Source organism: Python bivittatus, unplaced genomic scaffold (genome assembly GCF_059951505.1).
Source record: "Python bivittatus isolate LINGU-HERP-01145 unplaced genomic scaffold, Pbiv_v1 ctg000900_np1212, whole genome shotgun sequence".
In the NCBI taxonomy this organism is placed as follows: Eukaryota; Metazoa; Chordata; class Lepidosauria; order Squamata; family Pythonidae; genus Python; species Python bivittatus.
Window position 1 is genome coordinate 33,246 of NW_028277114.1, and position 25,883 is coordinate 59,128.

The 25,883-nt window shown below is 45.7% G+C and overlaps 1 protein-coding gene across 1 annotated transcript; it reads right to left on the reverse strand.

Moving 5' to 3' along the window:
* Positions 1–1,618: 1,618 nt before the first annotated feature.
* On the reverse strand, positions 1,619–24,457 carry LOC148213684 (acyl-CoA (8-3)-desaturase-like). Its single transcript, XM_088131083.1, has 12 exons — positions 24,236–24,457; positions 21,105–21,215; positions 19,631–19,828; positions 17,075–17,176; positions 8,591–8,719; positions 7,492–7,549; positions 6,807–6,883; positions 5,819–5,916; positions 4,060–4,156; positions 2,141–2,220; positions 1,848–1,973; positions 1,619–1,706 (listed from the first exon to the last, which is right to left on the reverse strand). The coding sequence occupies exons 1-12, from the start codon at positions 24,455–24,457 to the stop codon at positions 1,619–1,621; spliced, it is 1,386 nt and encodes a 461-aa protein (XP_087987209.1).
* Between the last annotated feature and the right edge of the window lie 1,426 nt (positions 24,458–25,883).

Here is a 25,883-nt window from a genome sequence, read left to right on the forward strand (position 1 = left end):
TCTTTGCATGTTTCCTCCTCCCCAGTTCCAGCCTAAGGAAAAGGATCTGTGCATGTTTGCCCACTAGTTGGGGACGTTTGGTGCAACAAGGAACAAACCAGCAAAATCCAATACTTTTCTTTAATTTGTCTGCATTCAGGCACTTGCAGAATTCATTCATCAGCAGAAAAGGGCTCAACTGTTGGGGCAGCTGGAAGAGGAGAAGAGAATTGTGTGGCAGGAGAATGAGAATAACTTGTGGCAATGAAGAGAAACTCTCTGGAAGATCAACACACGGTCAGTAAGAAGAAAAGACAATTTGCTGTACTACTTCCCACTGCCTCCCTTCAGAGCAGGAAAATGAGAAGTCAACTGCACATGCTGAGCAGTGATTGGCCTGAGAAGACCACGGTCCTCCAGATAACGTTGAATTTCAACTCTCAGCAGCCCCTGTCAGCAGGGGTGACTGCACCAGAGGGGGGGAAGGGGTTCAAAAAAGACAGGTTGTTAACCATGACTGCAACTGAAGCCCTGGGCAGTTGCAAGACTGTGTGGTCAAGAGCACCATCTTCACTCTTTTTACCCCAACTTCACCTGCTGGGGATGCCCCTGCCAGCCAGCATAGCCACTAAGGAGGATGCCGGGAGTCTCAGCATGGCCCCACCTGAGAGATTTCATGTCCACCACTCTGATTAAAAGTGGACATGAAAAGTGGACTCTTCATTATTACAAGAGATTGATCAAATCAGAAGTTCAAATTTCACCTCAACTCATCTCTGCTTTCCCACCTCAGAGAGTTGTAAAAAAACCTATAAATTACAATAAAATAATTTACAATAATATCTCATATAAATAATAGACGTACTGAATACAATAAATTTGAATATCAATAGGAATTGTCAAATGGCTTTCCAAAAGCTGTAAGAAAACCGAAGTTTTGACTTGGGAATAGGAGGAAGGAAAGAGAAAGGGAGCATGTTTCTGGTAGCAGCACACAAAGAAGATGGTCCTGACTTAACGTCTAATGGGAAGGGTCCTGGAGGAAGGTCTCCACCAGTCTTCAGTTCTTCAAATGAACACGGGCAGGCAGTCGTGAGAACTGAACGAACCACTGACAAGAAATGAAAAAAGACTCATTAAAGAAACTTACATTCGGAAGTGCTTCATAATGATTGCTGATCATTGCACAAAGTTGGATCTTGCAAAGTATAATGATCTCTAACTCCAAATTTGCGTGGTGGTGTCTCACTGGAAAGACCTTGGTTGGTGTACAAAAGATACAGTTACCATGGTCTGCAAGGAATGGCAACAGTAGGCAAGTCAGAGAAGGTAAATGTGAATGTTTATCAACTCCTTTGCCAATGCTCCCAACCTTCTTAAAGGAAAACACTCTTTGTGTTATTTCCCTTTTCCTACTTTTGGTACCAATCAACCCAAAGAGAGAGACCCCCAGAGGTCTGCCTGAACATCTTTCTCTCTCAGGCCCAGCCCACTGCTTGTCTCCCATTCATAAATGGTGACATGCAGAGGTGGCCAAATCCTGATGTCTGTGCTAAGGAAGCGCAACAGAGCGGTGAACCATTCCTCATTGGAAGAATCCTATTCTCTCCTTAATTAAAAGTCATCCTTTCTTACCAAGTTAATTTATTTCTGTTGTCTGAGTGCCTTCCTCTCCTAATGCATGGAGGTAAGCTTCCTGCCAGTGCCGCCCAGACTCTTTCAGGCTGCTGCAGAAAGAGAAAGGGGAAGGAGAAGGGGATTTATGGCAGCGAGGGCCTCTTCACCATGGCAGTTGCTTCTGTGCTGCTCCTGCCTTATCACTGGATAAGCCAGTGACCAAGAGGAGCCTCCGTCAGCCATGAACTCACCGTAAGATATCTGCAAAAGCAGTGAGCAGGGGCTTGCACTCGTACTGAACACCGTGCTTGGCACACAGAGATTTCACCAGAGGAGCTACCTTGCAGTAATTGTGTCGAGGCATGGTGGGGAAAAGGCTGCGAGAAGAAGAGATGGTGTCAGGTGACTATCCCAGAACTTTGGGCAGGTCCAAAACATTGCAGCCCTGCTTAAGATCAGCTGCGTGTGGTTTGTGGCTGCCATGAAGGTCTCGCCCCTCCCCTCACATTTCTATGGCCTGGCCTTTTCTCCAGGTCATACTCACTGATGCTCAATCTGGAAGTTCAGGTGCCCAGTGAACCAGTCATTGAACCAGGAACCATCAACATTACATGTTGCTGAGAGCTAAGGGAGAAAGAGAGAGCAGGTAGAGACCTCCAGTCGGTCCCTTTCTTTCCAGCCGCTGTGGATTCCTATCATAGGGAGGCTGTATAATGAGTAACTCATGCTTGTGTGTTGGGTTTCTCTTTCTTTGTTTTCTAAGCATCCAAGTGTAAACCTTTTTGACCCAGGCCACCTCTAATGGACAATGTGTCCTGTACCATTACCTAGTAGCTAAGAGAGTGGCAGTGCAATCTTACACATCAGAGGTGCACAATCTGAGGGTCCGAGACCACACAGGGCCCCTACAGCCTTGGTGATGGTGCCAAGAGTCATTGCAGGTTGATAGCAAATTGTCATCTTAATTTGACAGGAGAAAAGGAGAAAAGGAAGACAACATTTTTAAATATAAGACTGGAAAGGAGGCATATAAACTATTTTTGCTTTTAAGTAAAAGTAAATGAAAGAGAGAACCATTTTTCTGTAGCAGTTAAAGCATCAGGTTAGAAACCAGGAGGCTGTGAGTTCTAGTCCTGCCTTAGGCACAAAGCCAGCTGTGTGACCTCAGGCCAGTCACTCTCTCTCAGCCCTAGGAAGGGGGCAAGGGCAAGCCACTTCTGAAAAACCTTGCCAAGAAAACTGCAGGGCGTTGTCCAGGCAAGCGCGAGGAGGCAACAGTGACTCAAAGGCACACACACAGACACCAAATGAAATGACATCAAATGTAGGTGTTGTCTTGATCCCCGCCTACAGTTTTTTGAGATGCAACTTCCAGCACACCACCCACAGGCCAAGTGTGGGGATCAGCCCATTCGAAGGTGGTGTTGGCAACGGCGCTCTCTCTTTGCACCTGACAGCCTTTTGACCACTGGGGCAAATGGTGGCAGACAGAGAAGGGGAGGGTCTTCACCTGCTGCCCCTGTGTCTGTTTCTCCCCTGGCCTATGGTTACTTAAATGAGAGTCTGTGTTTAGGGAGTTTTCTCCTCTTCTCTCTCTTGTGCCTGCCTCTCTTCAGGTGTACTTCAGGTAGAAGGGAGGCTTCCCCCCCCCCAATAAATTGAACTGTGAACTGCTAGCATTCATTGAGAGCTGGGCTAAACTTGCCAGGGCATCCAAGACAATAATGTTGTGAACAATATCATTCTTCTAATTATTACTCTGCATATGCTCAGCGCATCCTTTAACCTGGATCTTGCTCAGTTCAGATCTCCAACAATGTGAATCCCTGCTATACATGCCTACCTGGCAGTGAGCCCCACTGATGTCAAAGGGATTTGTTCCCAGGAAGGTGAGATGTGTTATTGGTTCACATCTCAGCATTTGGTAACAATTCAGCCGGTAGCATAAGGCAAGTTAGTATTTTCTGTAATGTGAGAATAGTTGCACTGGCTAGTCTTTTCCATATATATGAAGCACTAAAAAATATTACCCTTTTGCTTTAGCTGCAGATCAGGAGGTGCTAATATAGTGGACATCTAAGTTGCTCTCCTATTACTTTCTGCACTGGCTTCAGCATCCTCCTGCTCAAGAATTTCTGTGTGCGTTGACTGCCTGTCTTCTTTCATTTCTCTGAGAGTCTCTCCTATGCATTAACGATTTCCTGCAGGAATATTTGCTTCAATCCTTTTTCTCTTTCTTTTTCCTTTGCAATAGAATCCCTTTTTCTAGCTGATAAGACAGGAAGCCAATCCATGCAAACAATCAAGCTCCTGCTTTCCCCCAAAGATTATGGTGACTAGAGAACTTTAGTGATGGTCATGAAAGCCCTCTGGTCAAAGGCCAGGTGCCCCAAAGCATTTATAAATGAGTGGATTAAGTGAAAGAAAGGTGGTGCCTCCCAGCAGAAATGGAAATGTTCTCACCTGGGCAGAGACCCAGTCTAAATTCTGGTCGTAATTGATGTTCATTGGGATGTGGTTCATCTGAGAGACCCAGAGAAACCATGTGCTTTCTAGGAGCCTGTGGAAATAAGTAATTATGAGAAATAAAGCAATAATAATTATAAAATACAATTTGAGAAGAACTCATTGTTTTGATATTTCTAAATAGGATATCTGGGACAAGCTTGGTTATTGCCTTAAATCTTTTTTCTGAAATTGCATAAGGGGCTAACCCAGAACTTTCCTGACAAACATCTTCTGGGATTTTTCAACAATAATCTACTGTCTCTCCCTTTACAAAGTCCACTACTTTTTCCAGTGTTTATCTTCCAGTGGAAGGCAGGTAACTAAAAGGGAGGGAATAAAGAAGATTACTCCAGAGCCTCATTATGTTTATTACTCAGGGAGGCATTTACTGAATTATACTTCAAATGTTCAAGGCCTCCCAATGCACAGAGCACTATAATTCCCATGGATATCAGCACCATAGAAGTCTTGATGTCAGAGCACCATCTTATCCCTTCACCAGGTACAGTATTATTTTTATTATTGGTTGCACAGTCAGCCAGACTGGATTTGGCATTTTTATCCACCTATCAAGTTCTTCCCAAGGACCTGGGATAAGCAGATGTTGTTTGATGCTATTAAAGGTATTGCCAGAGGATGTAAGTTGTTGCAAGTAAAGCCGGCTTTTGCATTTGACTGATGGTGATTTTGTCAATGCCGATGGTATTCAAGTGGTGCTCCAAACATTTGGGGGTTGCACCCAAGGCACCTATTACTATTGGTACTATCTTAACAATGTACCATTGTTGCTACTTTGTCATGCCAGTCTGTGCAATTTTCTTGCAGAGCTAACTAGGTGGTCCACTGTTTCTTCAGCTTCTTTGCAGAAGTGGCATTTGCTGTTGCTGGTGCTGTTGGTATCATTATTTTATCCCGCATATATATTTGTATGGTATGTCAACTCAAGGTGGCGAACATACCTAATACTCCTGCCTCCTATTTTCTACACAACAACAACCCTATGAGATGGGTTCAGCTCAGAGAGAGTGACTGCCCAAAGCTGAAAGCTGGGTTTCATGCCTAAGGGAGGCCTGGAACTCACCATCTCCTGGTTCCTAAGCCAGCATCTTCACCGCTACACCAAACTGGCTCTTTGTTGGTTTATTGTCTGTGGATCACCTTTCTGCTAGTGCTGAAACACAGGTTTTTAGAGAAGGAAGGGAGAATGCAAAGTCTCCTCCAGGTAATCTTGACTCTTGGTGACTCTATGAACATATAGGTGCTTTGCGGGATGAGGGGCTACGGGAAAATACAGAAGTGGTTTCCCATTGCCTTCTTTTGACATGCTGTTTAAAAAACGTCCTTAAAAAAACTTTCTACTCTAGTAGACAGGTCTGATATGTCCTGGTGGTCTCTCGTGCAATTACTAAGTGGGCTTGACCCTGATTAGTTTCTGCCCCCTGCTGTGATCACTGCTGCATTAAGATATTACAGTGTCAAGGTCATATATGTAATATGTGGCAAACCAGGTCAAGGACCTAATCAGTTTTCCTTGTGATTCCTGGCTCACAAGACATTGCAGCGTGATGCCCTCCTTCAGACTGGCATGATCGCGGGGGAATGAAGTGCCACACACAAAGTCTCCCTCATTCCGATGGCACATTTCATTCCTCCATGCACAGCAGAGGCGGCAGCAGCGGCAGCCCTGCTGAGAATTCTCTAGAACGATCCTTACCTGGCCAGCCAGTAATACGCCATGAAGCTCTTGAATCCCATTAGAGGAACGTACATGAGACAGACACGGATGTTGTAGAACAAAACAATAGCCATATCCTGGCAAAAAGAAAAGGAGAGTAAAACGGATGAGAAAAGGTTGTTTTGTAAGTTTCAGTCTATTAATTGCTTTCTGCAGTTGGATTGATTTTAAAATCTGTGATGTTGTATGATGCAGACTAGTTCGTTTAATATATAGGGAAATGCCCTGAGGAAAGATCATGTTAAAAAGAAAGCCATTGCACTGTGACATGGCACAACAGCAGAGGAATTCACTGGTCAGTTCTGTCCTACAATGAATATCACTAAGGGGCATGCAGGCCTCAAAACCAATCAGTGTAAAGTTTCATGGACCAGTTGAGTTCTTGAAGAAAGCCACACTCAGTAGAAAACAAAAGGAATTTCAACTCCTGTGGAAGGGGAGTCATCCACCCGTTCATTTTCTTCTACCTGTCCCAGGTACATGCAAACCATATGCAAGGCCTTCTCAGTGCTGCGAATCCCAGTTGGGTCTCCATAATAGCTAATTATCTCGTAGCAGTGCCCTTCCCACTCCAATAATAGCTCCAACAACATGGTCACAACAGACTTCCTGTTGTATCATAGCCCAGAAAAAGGCATCCAATGAATAAAATAACTGAGAAGGTCTCTTTTCTACGGATGGCTTATTGTTTTCCAGCCTTGAGAGCCACTCGCTACAGCCACTTGCTCAGTAGAGTAAGAAAGCATTACTCTACCAAGGAGCTATTTCTCTGTTTTGCAGGTCCAGAGTAGCTCTGGGAGAGGAGAGAGAGGACTCAAAATGGCTCTGTGACCAAAAACACCTAGAAAGTTTGATTTTCATTTTAGAAGGAGGAGAGAGAGCAATTTGGTTGTGGCACTTGGTGAGGGGTGAGATTAGTAGAAATGTACACAGCTAAAACAGTTGTGTTTGTGTGTATGTCACTTACACTCCATCTTTTCCTCAGAACTGCATAGCGCAATATGATTAACTGCACAAAAGCCACGAATGTTAAGGGTGCCAATACTGGAAAAAATGAAAGCAAGAACACAAATATGTGAGAATCACTCAAAATTACGAGCATTTCTGGGAGAGTCTCCTTCCTCTCCCATTTCCTATTGGCTAATTAATTATTGCTACAGAATCCCTCTATCTACTGACTATCCATTCAACCTAACTTGCCATTTTTCATATATGCTGGATTAGACCTCCAGCTTTCTGGGAGTTATGGTCACACATCTGGAGTAACCCAGCTGGGAAAAACTGAATATATTTATCAAAGCAGTTTAGCCTTTGATCCCAGATATTCTCCTAAGCCATCTTTTGGCTTAGCTTTGATTGGTTGATTGAGCAAATTTATATAGCTATCCATCTCACAAAGCATGATTCTGGGCAACTTACAAGCATAGCTTTAAACCATATAACCATTCAAGAAATATCAAACAAAAAGAAAAAGAAAAACAGGAGAACAGGAGAACAGGAAAAGCCCCAAGCTAGCAGGAGAACAACAATCACTTAACCTCACACCACCACCTTGCAGGCTCACCATGAGATCTGCAAGGTTGATGGAAGAATTGATGCTGGTGTTTTACAGTTGAATTAACTGTCTGGCGCAAAACGGCAGAGGTACTCACAGGCAAAATATTTGTGCTGGTGCTGGTAAGGCATGTATTTCTTTTTCTTCTTGCCAAGCTGCAACAGAAGCAGCAGTTTAGTGCAGGGCCAAATAAACCACTCTTCAGGATAGACCTAATAACCTCTCTTCTTCACAGTTCAGCTCAAGAACTGTAAAAAACGATGGTTTTGCTCATTAAGGGCAGGATTTTTGGGTGAGCACTTTACATATAAAGTGACCTGATCCATCCCGTCTGGACAAAAGTGGAAATAGGACAAGCAACTGTATTATTCCTGGAGGGTGAAGAGTGCTTATTTGCAGTGTTTTTGGCATCGTGGAAGTCACTGCTGTGAGATGGGCGGCTCAGTAAATCATATAAATGAATACATTCCTAAATAATTTGTTTTCTGTGACCTTAAATATGAAGTGACCTAACTGATCCCATGTGGAGAAAAGTGGATACTGGGCATAGGCAACTTTACTATGTCTAGAAGATGAAGAGTGCAGTAATATTTGCAGTAATGTTTTTGTCTTGCTGGAAGCTCGTAGGAGTTGCTAATGACATCATCATACTACACAAATCAGACTAGCCAAGTTTTTTCAAGTTTTTTTGTATTTAGCAGAGTAGTTTCAGACCGGGCAGGTTTAGGAAGAATTTTTTCACTGGTCTCCTAGTGAAAGTCTGTAGCAAATGCCAGAGCACCTGTATTGCCCTGTGCTGCTGAACCTCAGTGGTGGAAACTGGGGGTTGGGGAACCAAAAGAAAAGTACAAGGGGAACCAGGCTCAGCATGCAGCCCACAAGGCATTGGCTACCCGTCTCTGATTGGAAGATGCCCAGGAATTTATAATCCTTTGAATATTATTGAGCAATTCTGAGATCAAAATGCACATACAAGGCACATTTAAGGAGAAAACGTTGGAAATCTGGGAGAAAATCAACATTACCGATTTCTTTAGCCATAGAGCAATGTTGAAACAGGGCTGTATGTGCTCATGACTGAAGATGTAAAATTGAATGAAACTGGAGGTGAATTGCCAGATGCTCTCTAATTAAAGGTAGGCATTTCTATGTCCTTTACATTCTTTTAGCCACTCCAAGACCTTCCCTTTACTCACCTCCACAGAGAGGGGCTTCCCTAAGCTGAAGAGAAGTGGGTGCATATTGAGATCAGGATCCTTCCGGAAACAGTTGGGTTTGGCATGATGCTGGTTATGCATATCAAGCCACCAGTTCATTACCCCGCCCTGCATAGAAAATGTTGAAATACATATGTCAGAAAACGACAGACACGGGTTCGGTTGTCCAGTAGACAGAAGTTTTTATTGGGCACGTTTGCAAAGGTGGGTCCCTCCCGCAGCAATGGAGGAACCCCGAAGCAAGGTCTGACAGGTTTTTATACCCCCTATCTGTCCTCCCCCTCCTACGAGGGCTTGGCTCACAATCTCACCTTTTTTTACCGCCCCGGAGCGCCGCTAATTAACCGCAAAACCGCAGACATTCCACTTTCCGAATCCAATCAGCGCAATACCCATTCCAATCCCCACTTGACCCGACAGCCGCCCCCTGCCGTTTCTCTTCACTCTGGAGCGAACGTGCCTCTTGCCTGCAGTCTTTCCTCCCTCCTGCCGTCCCTCTCCACTCTGGTGCGAGTGTGCCTTCTGCCCATCCTCCCTCCTGCCACCCCCCCAAGGCTGCCCCATGGTGCACAGCGCTCTCCCCTAGCAAACATGGTTCGTTTGAGGCCCTCACTTCTCCCTGCCTTCTCACAATCCCCCCTTTTTCTTTTCACGCCTCTGTTGGGCCTCAAACCTGGCTAACAGGATTGCTCCCTCGTCCCGGACCCGGGGCTTCACACACTGGGACAGGTAATTCCCACAAGCAGGGAGGCATTGCATTAAGCAACATACTAGGACCAGTAAGGCAATGAAGCCAATAGCTAGTAGAGAAAGTTGTTTTAACCAAGCAAAGTTAGGTAACCAACTAGTGAGCCACGACCAATTCCATCCCTCTGGATCCTCGGATATGCGAGAGGCTAAGGTCCTCAACTTGGCTAGTTTTGCTTCAATATAGTTCTCATTGTTGGTTAGGTTAAAGCAACAAAGACCTTGAAAAGATTCACAGCCTTGTCCTGCCCTTAATAGGAGATAGTCTATAGCTATCCGGTTTTGGAGGACTGCAGTCCTGATATCAGTCACTTCTTCAGTTAGAGCTGCAATAAGGGAGGATGTGAGGTTGACACTTTTAGGGCAGGCCACCTTCCTTAGGTCCAGGTAAGCCCTTCCACTTAGTGCAGGAACCCCTACTAAGGAGAGGGCCAGAGCCATGGCTTCTGTTTCGGACAAGAGTGTCACATCACTCTCACAATCAGATGGCAGCTCCCTTTTTCTTTTTTCTTTTGATGGGTGCGCTTGCATTGGAGGCAGGGCATATAGAGAGGTCAGGCGCCCTATGGCACAAGGGCCCCCTGAACTATAGGCTGGAACATAGGTGTAAGCTTCATGTCCACATAACAAAAAGAAACCTTTAGGTAGGTATAGAGGGGTTGAGGCGTAAGGGATATTATAGACCCCTCCACAAGTGAAAGCAGGACCTTTTGAGGGCAATGGGGGGTCCGGTTCTGGGTATTGTTGAAATATACACATTGAGTTGCATTGGTTATCCCCAAGAGATTTAGAGCCATTTGCCTTTGATTAGTCCAGGGTCTTGGTGTGGAGAAGACCCAAAATGATAGAACATCCCCCCCCACGGGGATCATCCCCAGTGATATCAATATTCGCTATCTGAGTAACATTCTTCAATGCTTCCAAGCTGATGGGCATTCCAAAGAAACAGGTGGAGGTGACACCATTCACAGTCAAGAGTTGCCCCACACAAAAAGTTGTGCTGTTCAAAGCTGTCTGTGCCAATTCTACGCCTTTATGTTGGTCATCTCCTCCCCTGCCTTAGTTCAGTTCCTTTTAAGTTTTACTTTGAGTCCGTCTCCCGGTTGGGCAGTCCACGGTCGGGGGTCGGGAGCTCGCTTAACCCGATGGTAGTGGGTCCAACCCCCCTGTCGGGTCTGAACCGCTGATTCAGTTGTCAGGAGAACTTGGTATGGTCCCTCCCAAGACGGCTTCAGCTTCTCATCCTTCCACGTCTTTATCAGGACCCAATCCCCTGGCTTGTGGGGGTGTTGGTCTTCCAGCAAGGGGGGCCGCTGAGCGAGGAGTCCCTGTTTTCTTAGAGACAAGAGAGATTGTGACAGTACCAAGAGATACTTTCTCAGGAAGGCATCCTTTAGCTCGGGGATAGGCTCTCCCATTGGAGCCAGGAAAGGTCTTCCCATCATCAGCTCGAATGGGGAGACCCCCACATCCTTGCGAGGGGCTGTCCGCATTCGAAGCAGGGCAACCGGAAGTGTCTTTGTCCAAGGTAGCCCTGTTTCCAATCCCAGTTTGGTGAGATGTTGCTTCAACACCCCGTTGGCCCTTCCCACTTTCCCACTGGAGTCAGGATGCCAAGGGGTGTGGAGTTCCCATCGAACCCCCAGGCTCCAGTACCACAGCTTTACAGTGTCTACCAAAGCCTGCACCCCCCGTGAGACCCTTCGTGCAGTTTCTCCACCATCCCCCTCATGTCAGCACGGTTCACTACTGGGGTCCCCTCAATTGTAACCCAATGACCTGCTTCCTCCCTGCAACCTTCCCTTTCCAGCAGCTGTGAGTAAACCCCGTTCCAGCCAAATTTTCCCGAAAGTGTGCACTACTCCCCAGGCGTATCGCGAGTCTGTGTAGACGGTGAGGGACACTCCCTTTCCCAACTCTAGTGCCCGTTTCAAAGCGTGCACTTCACACAGCTGAGCCGACCAGTCCGCTGGTAGTGCCCCCTTCTCTATTGTCTCTCCCTCCGCAGTCACTATCGCGTACCCTGACTTCCTTTGTCCCTGCTCTACTCGGCTAGACCCATCCACGAACCAGACCTCACCCTCCTCCAGCGGGACCTCCTGCAGGTCCTCCCGGGTCTTTGTTTGCAGCTGCAACAGGGTGGAGCACTCGTGCTCCGCCGGCTCCCATTCTTTCCGCTCCCCCGCAAGAAACTCCGCTGGGTTCAAATTCCTGTCTGTTCCTACCACCACATCAGGACTTATCTGGAGAACTGTCTCATATTTCAACATCCTTCCTTCTGTCATCCAAGCAGCCACCTGCTGACTAAGCACACTTAAGATCTGATGGGGTGAATGGACAATCACGGGGCTCCCAAAAGTGAGTTTTTTTCCTTCTGTCACTAGCACAGCAGCGGCAGCCACTGCCTGCACACAAGTCGGCCATCCCCTCACCACCGGTTCTAGGGCTTTGCTCAGGAAGGCCACTGGTTGATATTTCCCAGCCCGTCTCTGAGTCAGCACTCCAATGGCGGTTCCCCCATGGGCTGTAACATATAGGTGAAAGGGGAGGGCCAAGTTCGGTAGAGCCAGAGCCGGGGCCGTCACCAGGCTCCTTCATAATTCCCCCCACTTCTCTGTGTCCCTGTCTGTCCATTCTACCCTGTCAGATGATCCTTTCAACTTCTCATACAGAAACTGAGCCTTGCTCATGTACTCATCTATCCATAGCCTGCAATATCCTACTAGACCCAGAAACCGTCGCACCTCCGTTTTAGTATGAGGGGGCTTCAACTGCATTATCCCCTGTATACGAGAAGGATCAATCAACTTCTCGCCCTTCCGGAGTACATGTCCTAAATACTTGACCTCCCTTTCCACAAATTGGACCTTCCCTTTTGACACCTTCAATCCTTCTTCAGCCAACCAGTTCAATAAAGCCACTGAGTCTTCTCTCACCTTTACTTCCTTCTCTCCAGACACCAACAAATCATCCACATACTGCAGCACCCGAGAACCCCCAGGGGCCCGGAACCCCTGGAGTTTCTCTTCCAATGCCTGTCCAAACAAGAGGGGGCTCTCGGTGTACCCCTGGGGCAGCACCGTCCATCTCAGTTGTTGCTTCCTCCCAGTCTCCGGATCTTCCCACTCAAAAGCGAACAGATCCCTACTTTCTTCTGCCAGAGGGCATGACCAAAAAGCATCCTTCAAGTCTATCACCGTGAACCACCGATCCCCGGGAGGGATCTTCCCCATCAAAGTGTAGGGGTCAGGCACTACCGGGGTCCGGGCCAAGACCAAATCGTTGACCCTCCTCAGATCCTGCACCAGCCTGTAACTATTGTCCTTCTTCTTCACAGCTAAGATAGGGGAGTTGAAGGGGGACATAGCCGGTTCCAACAGCCCTTGTCGCCTCAGCCCATCTATGATGGGCTTCAGCCCACGCCTCCCATCCCGGGACAGCGGGTATTGGGCTTGCCGCAAACCAGTCACCCCCGGTTTCAAGGGGATGCTAATTGGGGCGATGCGGAACCGACCCGCCCCCCCTTCTCCTGCCCATACCTCAGGGTTCACAACCTCCACGTCCGCCTCCCGCAACAAACACATCCTTTCTGCCTGTTCCACATTCCACAACTCCATTCCTAGACTACCCATTAGATCCCTTCCCAGCAAGTTCACTCCTGCCTGTGGGATCAGTAACACATCTGCAGTTACCTCCTTCCCATTCCACTCCAGTCTCACTCCCTCCAGTACATCTGCCTTGACCGGAGAGCCTCCCACCCCCATCACCGATACCGACGTGCCCCGGGATTTCGCAATCCCGTGGGTCCCGGTTGGCACAGCGATGTTCGAGAGGCTCCGGTGTCCACGAGGAACTGCTGTTCCTCGCCGGTGGGACCCACCGTGATGTTTACCAAGGGTTCCCCGTGGGTCCCGGTTGGGGAACCATGACCCCCCTAGTCGTACAGGGGGAAACTCCTCTCATGTTCTCCCGATGTTCAGCATTATTGGGATCCCAATTTGGGTCTGCCAGAGGGAATTTAGTATTCGCGGCCGGGGCATTTGGGACATTTGCATTCCTTCGCTCCCAAGCCCCGAGCGCAGCTCGCCGAATCTGGCCCCTCTCTTCTGGCGTATAGAGGTGGGCTAAAATGTAATTCAGTTCCCCCAGGAGTATTCCACCGGGCCGAGAAAAAGTTCCAATTGTTCGGCGGCGGTATGGGCGTTCTCTTGCATACGAGGGAGGGTCTCTTTTTTTTTTTTTTTCCACAACTCACTGGGTTTGATGGGAACCGTTAAGTAACTGGTGACAGCCACCTCCTGTGCGTTCGTTCCGTTCGGGACCTCCAGGACGGGGAAGGCACTGGCCGAACTTAGAATAAAGGGCAAGTTCTGAATGTCTTGGTTCAGCTGGTCCAGCTCTTTCCGCAGCCCGGGATAGGGTGGGGGCGCCGGAGGGGGAGCGGTAGGAAGAGGAGGAGGAGGAGGAGGTGGCGGCCCCCATTGAGGTCTAGTCAGCCAGAGGTCCTCCTCCTCATCCTCCTGTTCTTTTTGGACAAAAATTTTGGCTAACTTGGGTCGAGGCCCCTCCCAATGAACATGGAACCAGACTTCTACATAGAGTTCCTGTGTTAACATTTTATGTTCTACAATGTAGTTTTTTTAGTTGGGTCACCCAGTAATTACTGGGGATTCCAAGAGTATCCCAATGGTAGGGGAATTCGGGGTCCACTAGTGGATATTTTGGCCATTCTTTAGTGCACAAAGTTATCATGGTCGGTTTTTCCAGACCCCTGGTGAATGGACACAACCAGGGTGTCTCCCATTGTTGCAACAATTGTCCTAATGGAGAATCCGTGGGGATTCCCCCTACTGCGTTTTTCCCACTGGCCCCTGGCCTTACACTCTTACTCTGCGCCTTACCCATCCTTCCTGACTACGTTTCCCACCTTACAGAAGGTCCCGGACTCTTCTGTCCCCTTGCGGCGTCCAACGCCTCGTAACCACGCTAATCTCCCCGAGATTATGGGTAGGTTGTACTCACCAGACCTCCCAGAGGTCCCCTCGTCGGCCGACTTCCTCTTTACTTCTGTCTGACTGGCGATTGGAGTCCCGTCCCGGACCCGACTTCGGGGAAAACGGGAGACACCTCAACGGGGTGTTACGGCCGATTACTCACCGGTTCCCCACAGTCCGGTCCACGTCGAGGACTCCTGCCTGGCTCGCCAATTTTGTCAGAAAACGACAGACACGGGTTCGGTTGTCCAGTAGACAGAAGTTTTTATTGGGCACGTTTGCAAAGGTGGGTCCCTCCCGCAGCAATGGAGGAACCCCGAAGCAAGGTCTGACAGGTTTTTATACCCCCTATCTGTCCTTCCCCTCCTACGAGGGCTTGGCTCACAATCTCACCTTTTTTACCGCCCCGGAGCGCCGCTAATTAACCGCAAAACCGCAGACATTCCACTTTCCGAATCCAATCAGCGCAATACACATTCCAATCCCCACTTGACCCGACAGCCGCCCCCTGCCGTTTCTCTTCACTCTGGAGCGAACGTGCCTCTTGCCTGCAGTCTTTCCTCCCTCCTGCCGTCCCTCTCCACTCTGGTGCGAGTGTGCCTTCTGCCCATCCTCCCTCCTGCCGCCCCCCCCAAGGCTGCCCCATGGTGCACAGCGCTCTCCCCTAGCAAACATGGTTCGTTTGAGGCCCTCACTTCTCCCTGCCTTCTCACACATACATACTTATATACATACATAGATACATACATGCCAGTTTTCCTTTGTTCTTTGGAAGGGCAATTACCATGTAGTTATTCCTGATCTAGCTGGTTTCTCCTGCCTGCCCCCTCCCCCCCATCACTAACACCAAAGAAAAGGATAGAAATACAAAAGTAACTGAGCAAATGGGGAAACCTTAGAGCCATTCTTTCGGTTTTCAAGGGCATTACGCTCATGGGACAAAGGTCACAGTTATTCAACATCTTCAGTTAATGATTCCAGTGCGAAACTGCTACGTTAGAAATATTGAGGAAGATGGTCCCTAAAAAGGCCTGATTCTTTTCTCATTACAGATGATGAATTTACATTAGAAGCTAACAAAATTATGTCACTCCGCAGTATTGCTGCTAATTCCTGTAGCTAACTCAAGCGGCTCATTCCTGTAGTTACACTGTTTAATCTGAGTTTTGCATAGAAATACCATATAGTATACTTCTTACACCTCCTGATCTTTTGGGCCTACTGTCTGGAAAGGTAATTTTATCTCTGGGGAAAATTAGTGTGTGTGTGTGTATATATATATACACATACATATTCTCTCTGTGTGTGTGTGTATGTGTATCTAAAGGAGAGTAAATTAGCACAGTTGCAAAGATAAATTAGATTAAGTAACTGAAGCTAGTGCTGAAAAACTACTATATAAATTTTAAATTGTGCTGTATTTATCATCCTCATCATTCAAATCTCAGAAATCATCCTTCTGTCTCCATTACAGTGTAAAGTAGGAATCAGAAATCATCTCCAAAATGTAAAAGTTAAGCTTTTATATATGTATTACATTTATAGCTTATCTTTCTTTCAGGGAACACAATGCAGACATTGCCAGATGTAGAAAATCACCACCACCACCACCACCACCACCACCAATGGCATGACAAAGTAGCAGCAAGGAGCATAGGTGGGTGTGAAACGTTACAAATACACCAGACAGTTGAAGAAGAAAAAAGGGGCACTGGAAGAATATCTGAAGCACAGTGAAGAAGATACACTGAAGCTAGTACAGCATTAAGGCTTACTGAATACCGAAGAAACCAAACTGGCCTATAAGAAAGACCAAATGAAGAATAGAAAAGAGACATGGCAAGGCAAAGCATTACATGGCCAGTACACAAAAAAACGAGCAGGCAAAGCAGATAACAAGAAGACCTGGTATGGCTAAGAGCAGGAAAGCTGAAGAAAGAGACAGAGGGGCTAATTCTGGCTGCGTAAGACCAAGCCTTAAGAACAAATGCATGCAAAGCCAGAATTGAGAAGACAGCAACAGACAGCAAATGCCGCCTCTGCAAACAAGCTGAAGAACAGTGGACCACCTAGTTAGCTGCTGCAAGAAGATCGCACAGACTGACTACAAACAACGGCATGACAAGGTAGCAACAATGGTGCATTGGAATATCTGCAAGAAATACCATTTGCCTGCCAGCAAGGACTGTTGGAACCACAAAACAGAGTAATAGAAAATGAAGAAGCTAAAGTGCTCTGGGACTTTAGAATTCAAACGGACAAGCACCTGCCACACAACACCCAAATGGTTGATAAGAGAGACAAAAAAGTCTGGATTATGGACATTGCAGTCAATACCTGGAGACAGCAGAAGAGAAGAGAAAGAACTGGAGAAAATCACAAAATACAAAGACCTTCAAATAGAAGTAGAATGACTGTGGCCATAGAAAGCAAAGATAGTGCCAATAGTAACAGGCCCCTTGGGTGCAACCCCAAAACATCTGGAGCATCACTTGAACACCATCACCATTGACTGTGTGATCAACAGCAATAATTTAAACTTATATGCTTCCTGACTCCCAACAACTCTGGATGACTCCCAACAATTTAGCTTCAGCAAAGTTGATTTGAGAAAACCCAGTCTCACTTTTAGATTCTTATTTTTTTATTTTTTATTTATTTATTTATTTTATTTATGATTAAATTTATATGCTGCCCATCTCCCCCAGAGAGTGATTCTTACCTTTAGGATTCCCATCACAAAAATGTGAGCCAGTCTGTTCCATTTTGACTTCCGAAAGACTGAAATATGCCCAAGATCATGCTGAAGGAAACCATATTGGCTCTGGAAGGCAAGAAGCAACAGCAAGTGTATATGATCTTTTTCCCTGCACAAGATCTTGGTTTGTAAGGACCAGTTGCTTTGTTTAAGGATTCCTTTGGGAAGAACTTAAATTGAGAAATGTAATAACAGCTATTTATGTTATTAGCAACATGAGCAAAGAAAGTTAAACAGCAATGTAGGCATCTTCATCCTAAACATTACTGATTCCCAAAAGGCTAGGAAAGAACACTGTTATAACTCCCAATAAGGCCACGTCTTGCAGAAAAATGGATAATTTAAAAATTTGCCTGTTGAATGTTTTGCATTACACTTCAAAGACAACTACTCAATTACATGAAAATTTTAAATAAAATGGGAGCAGGTTGGGAGCAACATTCACGTGAATTCCCACAGGGGTACTATAAAGCTTTCAGGCCACCAGCCATAGGAACAAGCTGAGTTCCTCAAATTTTTAGCATGAACATAATCATTTCCAAGAGAGTAAGGCCTGCATTTATGATAAATGTTGGGATAACTGGCCCCACTACATTATTGTTAGCCTTTAAAAGCTACAGCAGTGAGACAGGATGAAGTTATAGAAAAAGATCTCCCACAGCTGCACCGTAATATTTACGTATGGTGTACATATACATATATGGTGTACATACACAGGAGGGAATTCTACTTGTCAGCTCTCCCCATGGTGGCCCAAGCAGATTTCTGCCCACAGACTCTGCTAACATTGAGATTCCCCCTCTTTGTTTCAAATGAGTGGGCAATGGGAACTGCAGTTGATTCTGGTCTGCATGGTCAGAGATGGAAAGAGTAGGAGTTGGGTAGACTGAGGAACAATTGGATTCTGACTGAGGCTCAGGGTCCATTGTGGAAGGATGAGAGGATGAGAGAAAGAATATGAGCAGAAAAGTGTGTGGAAAGAAGACGGAGGTGGAGGAGGAGAAGGAAGGAGGAAAGATAAGTCAGGTGAAGGAGAACATTAGAGGCAAGAAGTGGACTGGTGGATGGAGAAACTGTGAGAGCATCTGGGGAGAGAGTCATGCACCTGGAGAAGATTCAGATTTTGTATACGAGGACGGAGAAAAAGTCAACAGAGATGTAAGAAAGTTAGACAAGTGGGATAAGTGAATCACTGGAAACTGGCAACTTCCCGCATTGCTACTGTGGTTGGGAGAGAAAAGTTAGTGTTGGAGGTGAAGGAATGAAGGCCGTCCCTACCATTAATGAAGAGGCAGACTGGACTTGGCAGTGAGCCCATTTGCATCTGGTGCATCAGTGGTGACCTTTTTTGGAGAGGGAGGTCCAGCAACAGCAACCTCTACATTGGATGACTGCCACGCACTCTACCTGAGGCTGCCCTTCAACCATCCACAAAGTGCAACTCAGCTCCCTGCAAGCTGACGGTGTAAGATGGCTTCCTCTGGCTTCCAGGTTTTCTGAGGACAATTCAAGATGCCGGTTTTAGCCTAAAAAGCCTTACGGGATATGGGCACAGGGATTCATTCCAATTAAGTCTGGCTGGCTTGTACATTCTCTTGTGGGGGGGGGGACACACACTTAGGCTAGCTTAATTTTGTTCTTTTTAATGAACGCTATGATGTGGTTTTATATTTTTACTATTTTAGGACTTAGATTTGTGGGCCCCTAGAGACATACAGTTGTGACAGTATAGTGGTAGTGGAAAATAAAAACATGGGTAAAATCTTGTGAGGGAGAGGAGGAGGAGGAGGAGGAGGAGGAGGAGGAGGAGGAGGAGGAGGAGACAAGGACCTGAGGGTAGGATCCCTTATATACTCAATCTGTGTTCCAAGTGCTGACACAGAATATCAATTCATCTAAAAGAGGTTTTCATTGCTACAAGGGACTGTTTCTAAAGGAACTGTCAATTTGTGTGCAAAGTCTTCCTCAGGCATTTTTCTCAAGGGTTCTGTGTATGCAGGCCCACATCTGTCCCTCAACGCATCAAACACTAGAAGCTTTGGCCTGTAAATATAATCTAATTCTCTGGAAATGTTCTGTTCTTTTAAAATCAGAATTGAGAGAAGTCTTGTTTCCAAATGCCCAAATGAGTTCTCCAAACTTGGGACTCTCCATCTCCTTATATTTGACTAATATTCATGTATGCCTTTCTCTTTCTCTCTCTCTTTCTCCTCCCCCCCGCCTTTCTGGGTATAAAAGACTTTCCATCCTAAAGAATGGGCAGAATATAGCAGGCCTCTGCTCGTCTGAATGTAACATTTCATTTCTAACTGAGCTAGAAGAACGAGCAAACCAGCCAGGTCTGATTTGGGATCAAATAATTTCCCGTGTTCATATGTACAAAAAGGTTGAAATTGCATTACCAACACACTGATTGCTTACCAAGAATATCTTAAGAAGTATTGACTTAACTATTAGTTTTGGAATACTTAAGAATAATTTCACATCCTGTTATACTCAATAGTGATAATAGTAAATTACCTGTGCAATGGTGAAAATTGCTGCGCCAATAAGGAAAGGCACCCAAGATTTTCCAAAGTACCAGATAGTCAGCCAGGATGTAACGTCTAGCAGGAAAGCGTGCAGGAACATGAAGGTAAAAAAGGCAAAACTGGACTTCAAGAGTCCCATCTTCTTCACTTTCGAGCGTAGTTCACGAAAATCCTGTACCAGCCTTTCCTGTGAGGAACGGTGACAAGTTAAGAGAGCGCCCAGCAACTGGTTAGCAGTGTCAGGTTCGGTCAGCACTGGGCTTCGGGGAAGCTCGCAGCCAGACCACGCGAACTCCACCGGCGGCAGCTAGCGAGGGAAAGAGGAACTGAAAGCACCGCTAATTAATGGGCCACCTGCGCCCAGCCAAACAGGAAAACCGCAGCAGAAGTTTTAACTCTACACTGATAACGGCGCGAGCCAACAATGAACGGGGCCGCAGGCAGCAAAACAAGGTCACCGCGCAACACAGAACCCTCGGGCTTGCACGTAACGGGGGGGGACCAACCCAAGCCGGAGGGGGACTGTCAATCAAGGACAATGGACCCTGACCGAACCTGCCATCATGGACAATTAAGAGGGATTATTGGGGGGCCGATAATCCGCAACGGTAACGCGATCGCGGGGCGGAAAAAGCGCGGGAAGGGGGGAATATAACGAGTGATGCAATTGTACCAAGCCAGTCCTGGCTTTGCTTGTGACTGCTACGTTACGCATGAGTAAACCTCTTTTGTGAACCACACGTGTCACGGGAGTTTCTCTGTCGAATGGGGCAAACCTTACAAGCAGAACTTGTTCAATCTGTGCTGCATTTTCACCTTTCCATGAGATCACAAGGGCAGTGACAATAATATCCAGCTGCTTCCTTGGATCTGCGGCAACGTCTCAGCAGGTACATGTGAAAATTCTTTGTGCTGCCTCCTCATCTTCGCTTTAGACAGAACAAAAATTGTACAGGGTAGTTCAAAGCATTAGGACAAGGCGATTGAGGCTTCCTGCATCATCATTAAGAGAGAACACGCCGAGGGAAGTTTCCAGCTTATATTTATACTGTGTAATAAACATCTATTCTTATACCAAACTAGTTGTTCGTGGAGGCTATACATCTTCAGACTATGCTTTGACTTGTGAAAGCGTAACGAGATCGATTCTACTTCATTCTTCATTTCAGTTGTTTAACTGAGGAGAAGACAAATGGCTTGTTGGCGCTTGTTGCCCAGGAAGGCAAAAATTAGTACTGCAAATAGCAGAATTAGATACAGGTCACTACGGGAACTATCAGTGCAACTACTTGGGGATTCCTAGCCATGTTCTGTCTACTCCATGCTCTAACTGCAATAGAGGATTTTGTCTACATGTGAATGGATTCGGTTCTCTCTTCATCTCTCTCTCTCTCTCTCAGACACAGACACAGATCCACGTGGAGGTGCCTTGTGTTCTAAAGGCAGAGCTGAGAAATACTCACATTTTTGGTGGGCTCGCAGCTAGGTTGATTCGGTGCCAGTTCTCCAATTAACAGTGAGTTCAAATATTTCTTTACCAGACTCTTATCCTTGTGGAAAGCTTCAAAAGCATCCTGAGAAATTCAGAAAGAAAGGAGGTGTAAAAAGGAGAAGACAGCAGGGCTGATGTAGTAGATATGGTTATTTATTTATGTATTTATTTATTAATTTGTAATGTTTCTATGGCTGCCTGTCTTAAAAGCCAACTCTGGGCTGGGTGGCTTGGTCTCCTTTTGTGAAAACGTTTAGCTACTGTGGATGCTGAGGCACTATACACAACATTGCTCACAAATATGGACTTCAAACTATCAAGATAATAACTGATGACAACACAGCACAGCTTCCTACCATACAGGAAACCTATAGATCACCAAGCATACCTACCTGCTTCCAGCTTCCATCCGGAATATACCATCAAATCCACGGTCTACACCCAGGCCTTATGTTATCTGAATTTCTTTTGACCCACTAGACAGAGATGCTCAACTGATGGACTTAAACCAGGCATTCAGGAGGCTAAACTCCCCACCCGGTGAGAACAATAGAGTCAGACTGATTCTCAGAGAGGAACTATTGAAATACAGATCTACAAAAACAGAACCACAGAGGACCACTGGCTGTTATTTACAGCTCACAACACAAGCTGCTCAAGTGCAACAAATAAGCTACAGTCCATCCTGGACAAAGACACAGAGCTTTTTTAGATATTTGGTGGCAGGCCCATAGTTGCATACTGTACTTATTCAATGAATTCTGAAACAACTCCTCTTAAGCTACAAGAAACAACAGGACAATGATGCTAACGGGAACCAGATCCTACAATGGTCCCAGTGTCTACTTTGCTCCTACATTTACATCAGCAACATCCTCACCAGCCACAGTAACATGATAAAGTTAGAGGTTCCTTCACATGTTGTTCTTCTGTTGTGATACAGACCATCATCTGCCAGCAATGCCCACCTGGATTCTATGTGAGACAAACAGAGCAGACTTCACACAAAAGAGTTAATGGATACAAGTTTGACATCGGAACTCAAAAGAAGGATAAGGCAACAGTAGAGCATTTCAGCCTTCCAGAACATTCCATTATAGATCTCAAAGCAGGAGTTGGAATCAAAGAACCTTCACCAGCAGGACAAAGTGTGAGACAGTACATCAAGAGGTTTCAGGCTAACTCAGAAGGCCTTCACAAAGACAGTGGGGCTTTGACCCATTATAACTGTCTAACCTGTTTCCCAAGGAACCTTCATCTGCATAATTCCCCAGTTTCCCCTTTCCTTTCCCACTTTCCTTTCTTCCCTACTGCCACATTCCATGCACATAAATCCTGTATCAATTTAGCCACTCTGTGCATCTGATGAAGTGAGCTAGAGCTCAATTCTCCAGCTGTAGCATATAAACTCCTATTGCTTTGACGTGATTTCTTTAATTCACATTCATTCATTCATTCATTCATTCATTCATTCATTCAATTATATTTCAAATTTAGACACCGCCCATCTCACAAGGAAATTGCATCATTCTGATGTTCTTATAGGCAATTATATGTTGCTGACCTCCTTTGAAGAAGGTTTTCTTGTTCATAGAGTGATCGTGTATGGATTCTCCATTCAGTATAATTCTCCCTTTCATAAAACCACAAAAATTATGATTAATGTCAAGGTAGAATGTCACGAGAATATCAATGGTGGTCTGCTGACAAGTATGGCACTAATACCTGGATGTCCCATAAGAGATGGTTTAATATAAAGAGAGCCTTCTGTCAGGGGTTAATCTGAGGGCAGAATATATTAGGTATTTCTCAGACATGTCTAGAGGTTTTAGTATTGCATGTTTCCAGAAAATGTGATCCTTTTCCACCTGCTGCAGATGCTTCAAAGATCAAAAGCCCTCATAGATGTGCAAGAATATAGAGGATGTCTCTGAATCTCTCTCTCTCTCTCTCTCTCTCTCTCCATCCATCCATCCATCCATCCATCCATCCACATGCACACACACACACACACACATATACAAACATACATACATACATACATACATACATACATACATACATATATACACACACACACACACCCAGGGCCTGAAGGAGAACTAGAGAGGACGTGGAAAGTCAAGGCCAAAGTGGTCCCAGTGGTGGTAGGAGTACTCAGGGCTGTGACTCCTAAGCTGGGAGAATGGCTCCAATAGATCCCAGGAACAACATCAGAGCTCTCTGTCCAGAAGAGTGCAGTGCTAGGAACAGCGAAGATACTGCGCAGAACCCTCAAACTCCCAGGCCTCTGGAAGACACATACCACCCGTAGGGGTGAGAGGGGAATTTTATATATTCGTGTGTGTGTACGTATATATATGAACATAGAAACAAAATAATTCTTCTAAATATATTCTGGGTCTATAAACCATTGTATTATGAAACATACAATAGAGGCTACAGATCCTAAACTTACCTGGAATTCAGACCCCACTCAATTTACTAAAAAGTGCTAAAAGCCCACAATACTTGATAGAGTACACACTTCTTTGCTACCAATATTACTCACATATCTTAGCTGAGAAAGTCTGCCAGAGAGAATTTAGCTTAGGCGATATGCAAGCTGTGTCTATACTTTTGCACAAACACCTCAGAGCAGGCCTTCAGATCTAAGCTGCATTTGCAAACGGGGAATTGTTCACATTTCCTAGAAGTCAGTGAGGTTTAAGCAACCAAACTGCAGCCAGACATTTACCTGAAACTGAAAAGGAGGCTGCAAATCACGGCAACCTGCTTCTCTGGCGATCAGTTGCCCCATCCCCTTCCCAATGCCACTTCTGAATTTTGGTCAGATTTTGTCACTCAGTCCTCCAAAATTGCCAAGTGACACAGCCACCACCTGGAGCTTCCCTACATTATGTCACATCACTGGGCTGTCCAACCCAAATTGACTAGGCTTCAGGCAAGAGGGATTCTTTTCCCCTCATTCTGCTAGCTGAGAACCTTGGAGAATGGCCGGGGAAGACAGGACCTCAACCAGAAGGGTGTGCATGCAAAGCAAGTGCTTTGTGGCAGCCCTCAGGTCATTCTGAAGTCTCTTTCCCCCCAGCAAGGACTCACCGTGGCATCTTGTCCAGAATAGTGTCTGATGAGACGAGGCCCTCCTGGATGCCGCAAATAGAACTGGCTGATATCATAAACCTTTCGGTCGATGACCAGCCATCTCTCTTCCTTGAGGTTTCCATTGCCTGTGCGGAGCCCCACCTCCTCCCAGGTGAAAAGCCGGGTGACCCCTGGCTCAACTTCTGGCTTCTCTGCACTGGCTCCTGACTGAGGGGGCATTCTCACTGGGGACATTGAGTTCCACTAACTTGTGGGCTGTGCTGTTTCTTCTGTGGAAAGTTGAAGCAACTCCACCTCTTCCTTCTGTTAGATGTTGTAGACAACTTTATATACATCTCTAGCAACCACCCACACCACCCTTAACCTTCTGTTGCTCCAGACATGCTCTTGCAAAGCTTTCTGTTCCTCCCTTCCATTACATTTCTCAATGGGAGTTGGTGTAAGAATGTTTTGCTACTCATAATGTGCATTTTGTTTCGAATATATAACTGGATGAACTAGCATATTTTTCGGTGGAGTTTTTAAATAAACAATAGAATATATCAGTATATAAATTTTTTATCCTGGCTTCTGTATATTGGGCAAGAGCATAGTAGCATTCCACAGAAAACGTATCGTCAGAAACAGTAATTTCCACTGGCTTCTGGTGAGGATTGATGGCAAATTAGACATCCCTGAAGGGCAGAGATCGGTGGCCAAACAGCAAATTCTGGCCGGCAAAATCTCTCTGGAAAAAGGAGAGATGGTGAGATTGCCCACTTGCGCTCTGGAGAGGTGCGCCTCATGAGTAGACTGCAGGAACTGAGGTTTTTGTGGTTGACCTGCGAGTCGAGTGGCTGGAAGTCGAGGGATTTCAATTACGCTCACAGTCATAATGCAGCCTATATGGACATAAGATTCACTGAGCCTCATTTCTTATCCACTTTTGAATGTAACTAATTGATAGCTAAAGAGGGATTTTCTGAGGGGCAGGATAAAATTCCACTTGTTGAGTTATTACTTCTTCTGGATTACAAAGGAATAAGGAAAGGACTTCCGGGTGAGTAAGAGTGGATTGAAGATGGCTGTTTTTTGCGGAGCCAACAACCGGGGCAGTTAAGAGGAGCTGGAGAAAAGTCTGGCTCTTCAGAACCATCTCCAGACAAAGGAGATGACCGCATCACCCACAAGTACTCCTTACAGAGGCTCCCTGTGATGAGATTGTAATTTAGTGGGTTGAGTGCTCTGGGAGTCTTAGGAATCACACAGCCCAAGCCACGGTTTGGAGCCTCCAAAGAGACACTAGATTTGCTTTTACTTCCTTTTTTAATTAACCAAGGAAATTACTTATTCGTAATTTACTTGGAAATTAAAAAACATTCTGAAAGGCAAATTGGTGTACGGGACAATTTCCTTCGGTTCTGGGAGAAAGAAGCATTAAGTTAGTTTAAAGATTAAAAAGAAAAATTTTAACTTTTGGAAAACAGCAAAAAGGAGTCAAGTAAGTTGGCTGTGGGCGGTTAAGAGGCCAGATGGATTTGAAAGAATACTTTTTTTATGGACTGTTTTAAATTTAATAAAAATGTAGCAGATAATTTTGGAATTAACTGTAAGAAAATTCATTGTGGGAAAGTTGTGGCTCTGAAAATAAACAAAAGATAAGACT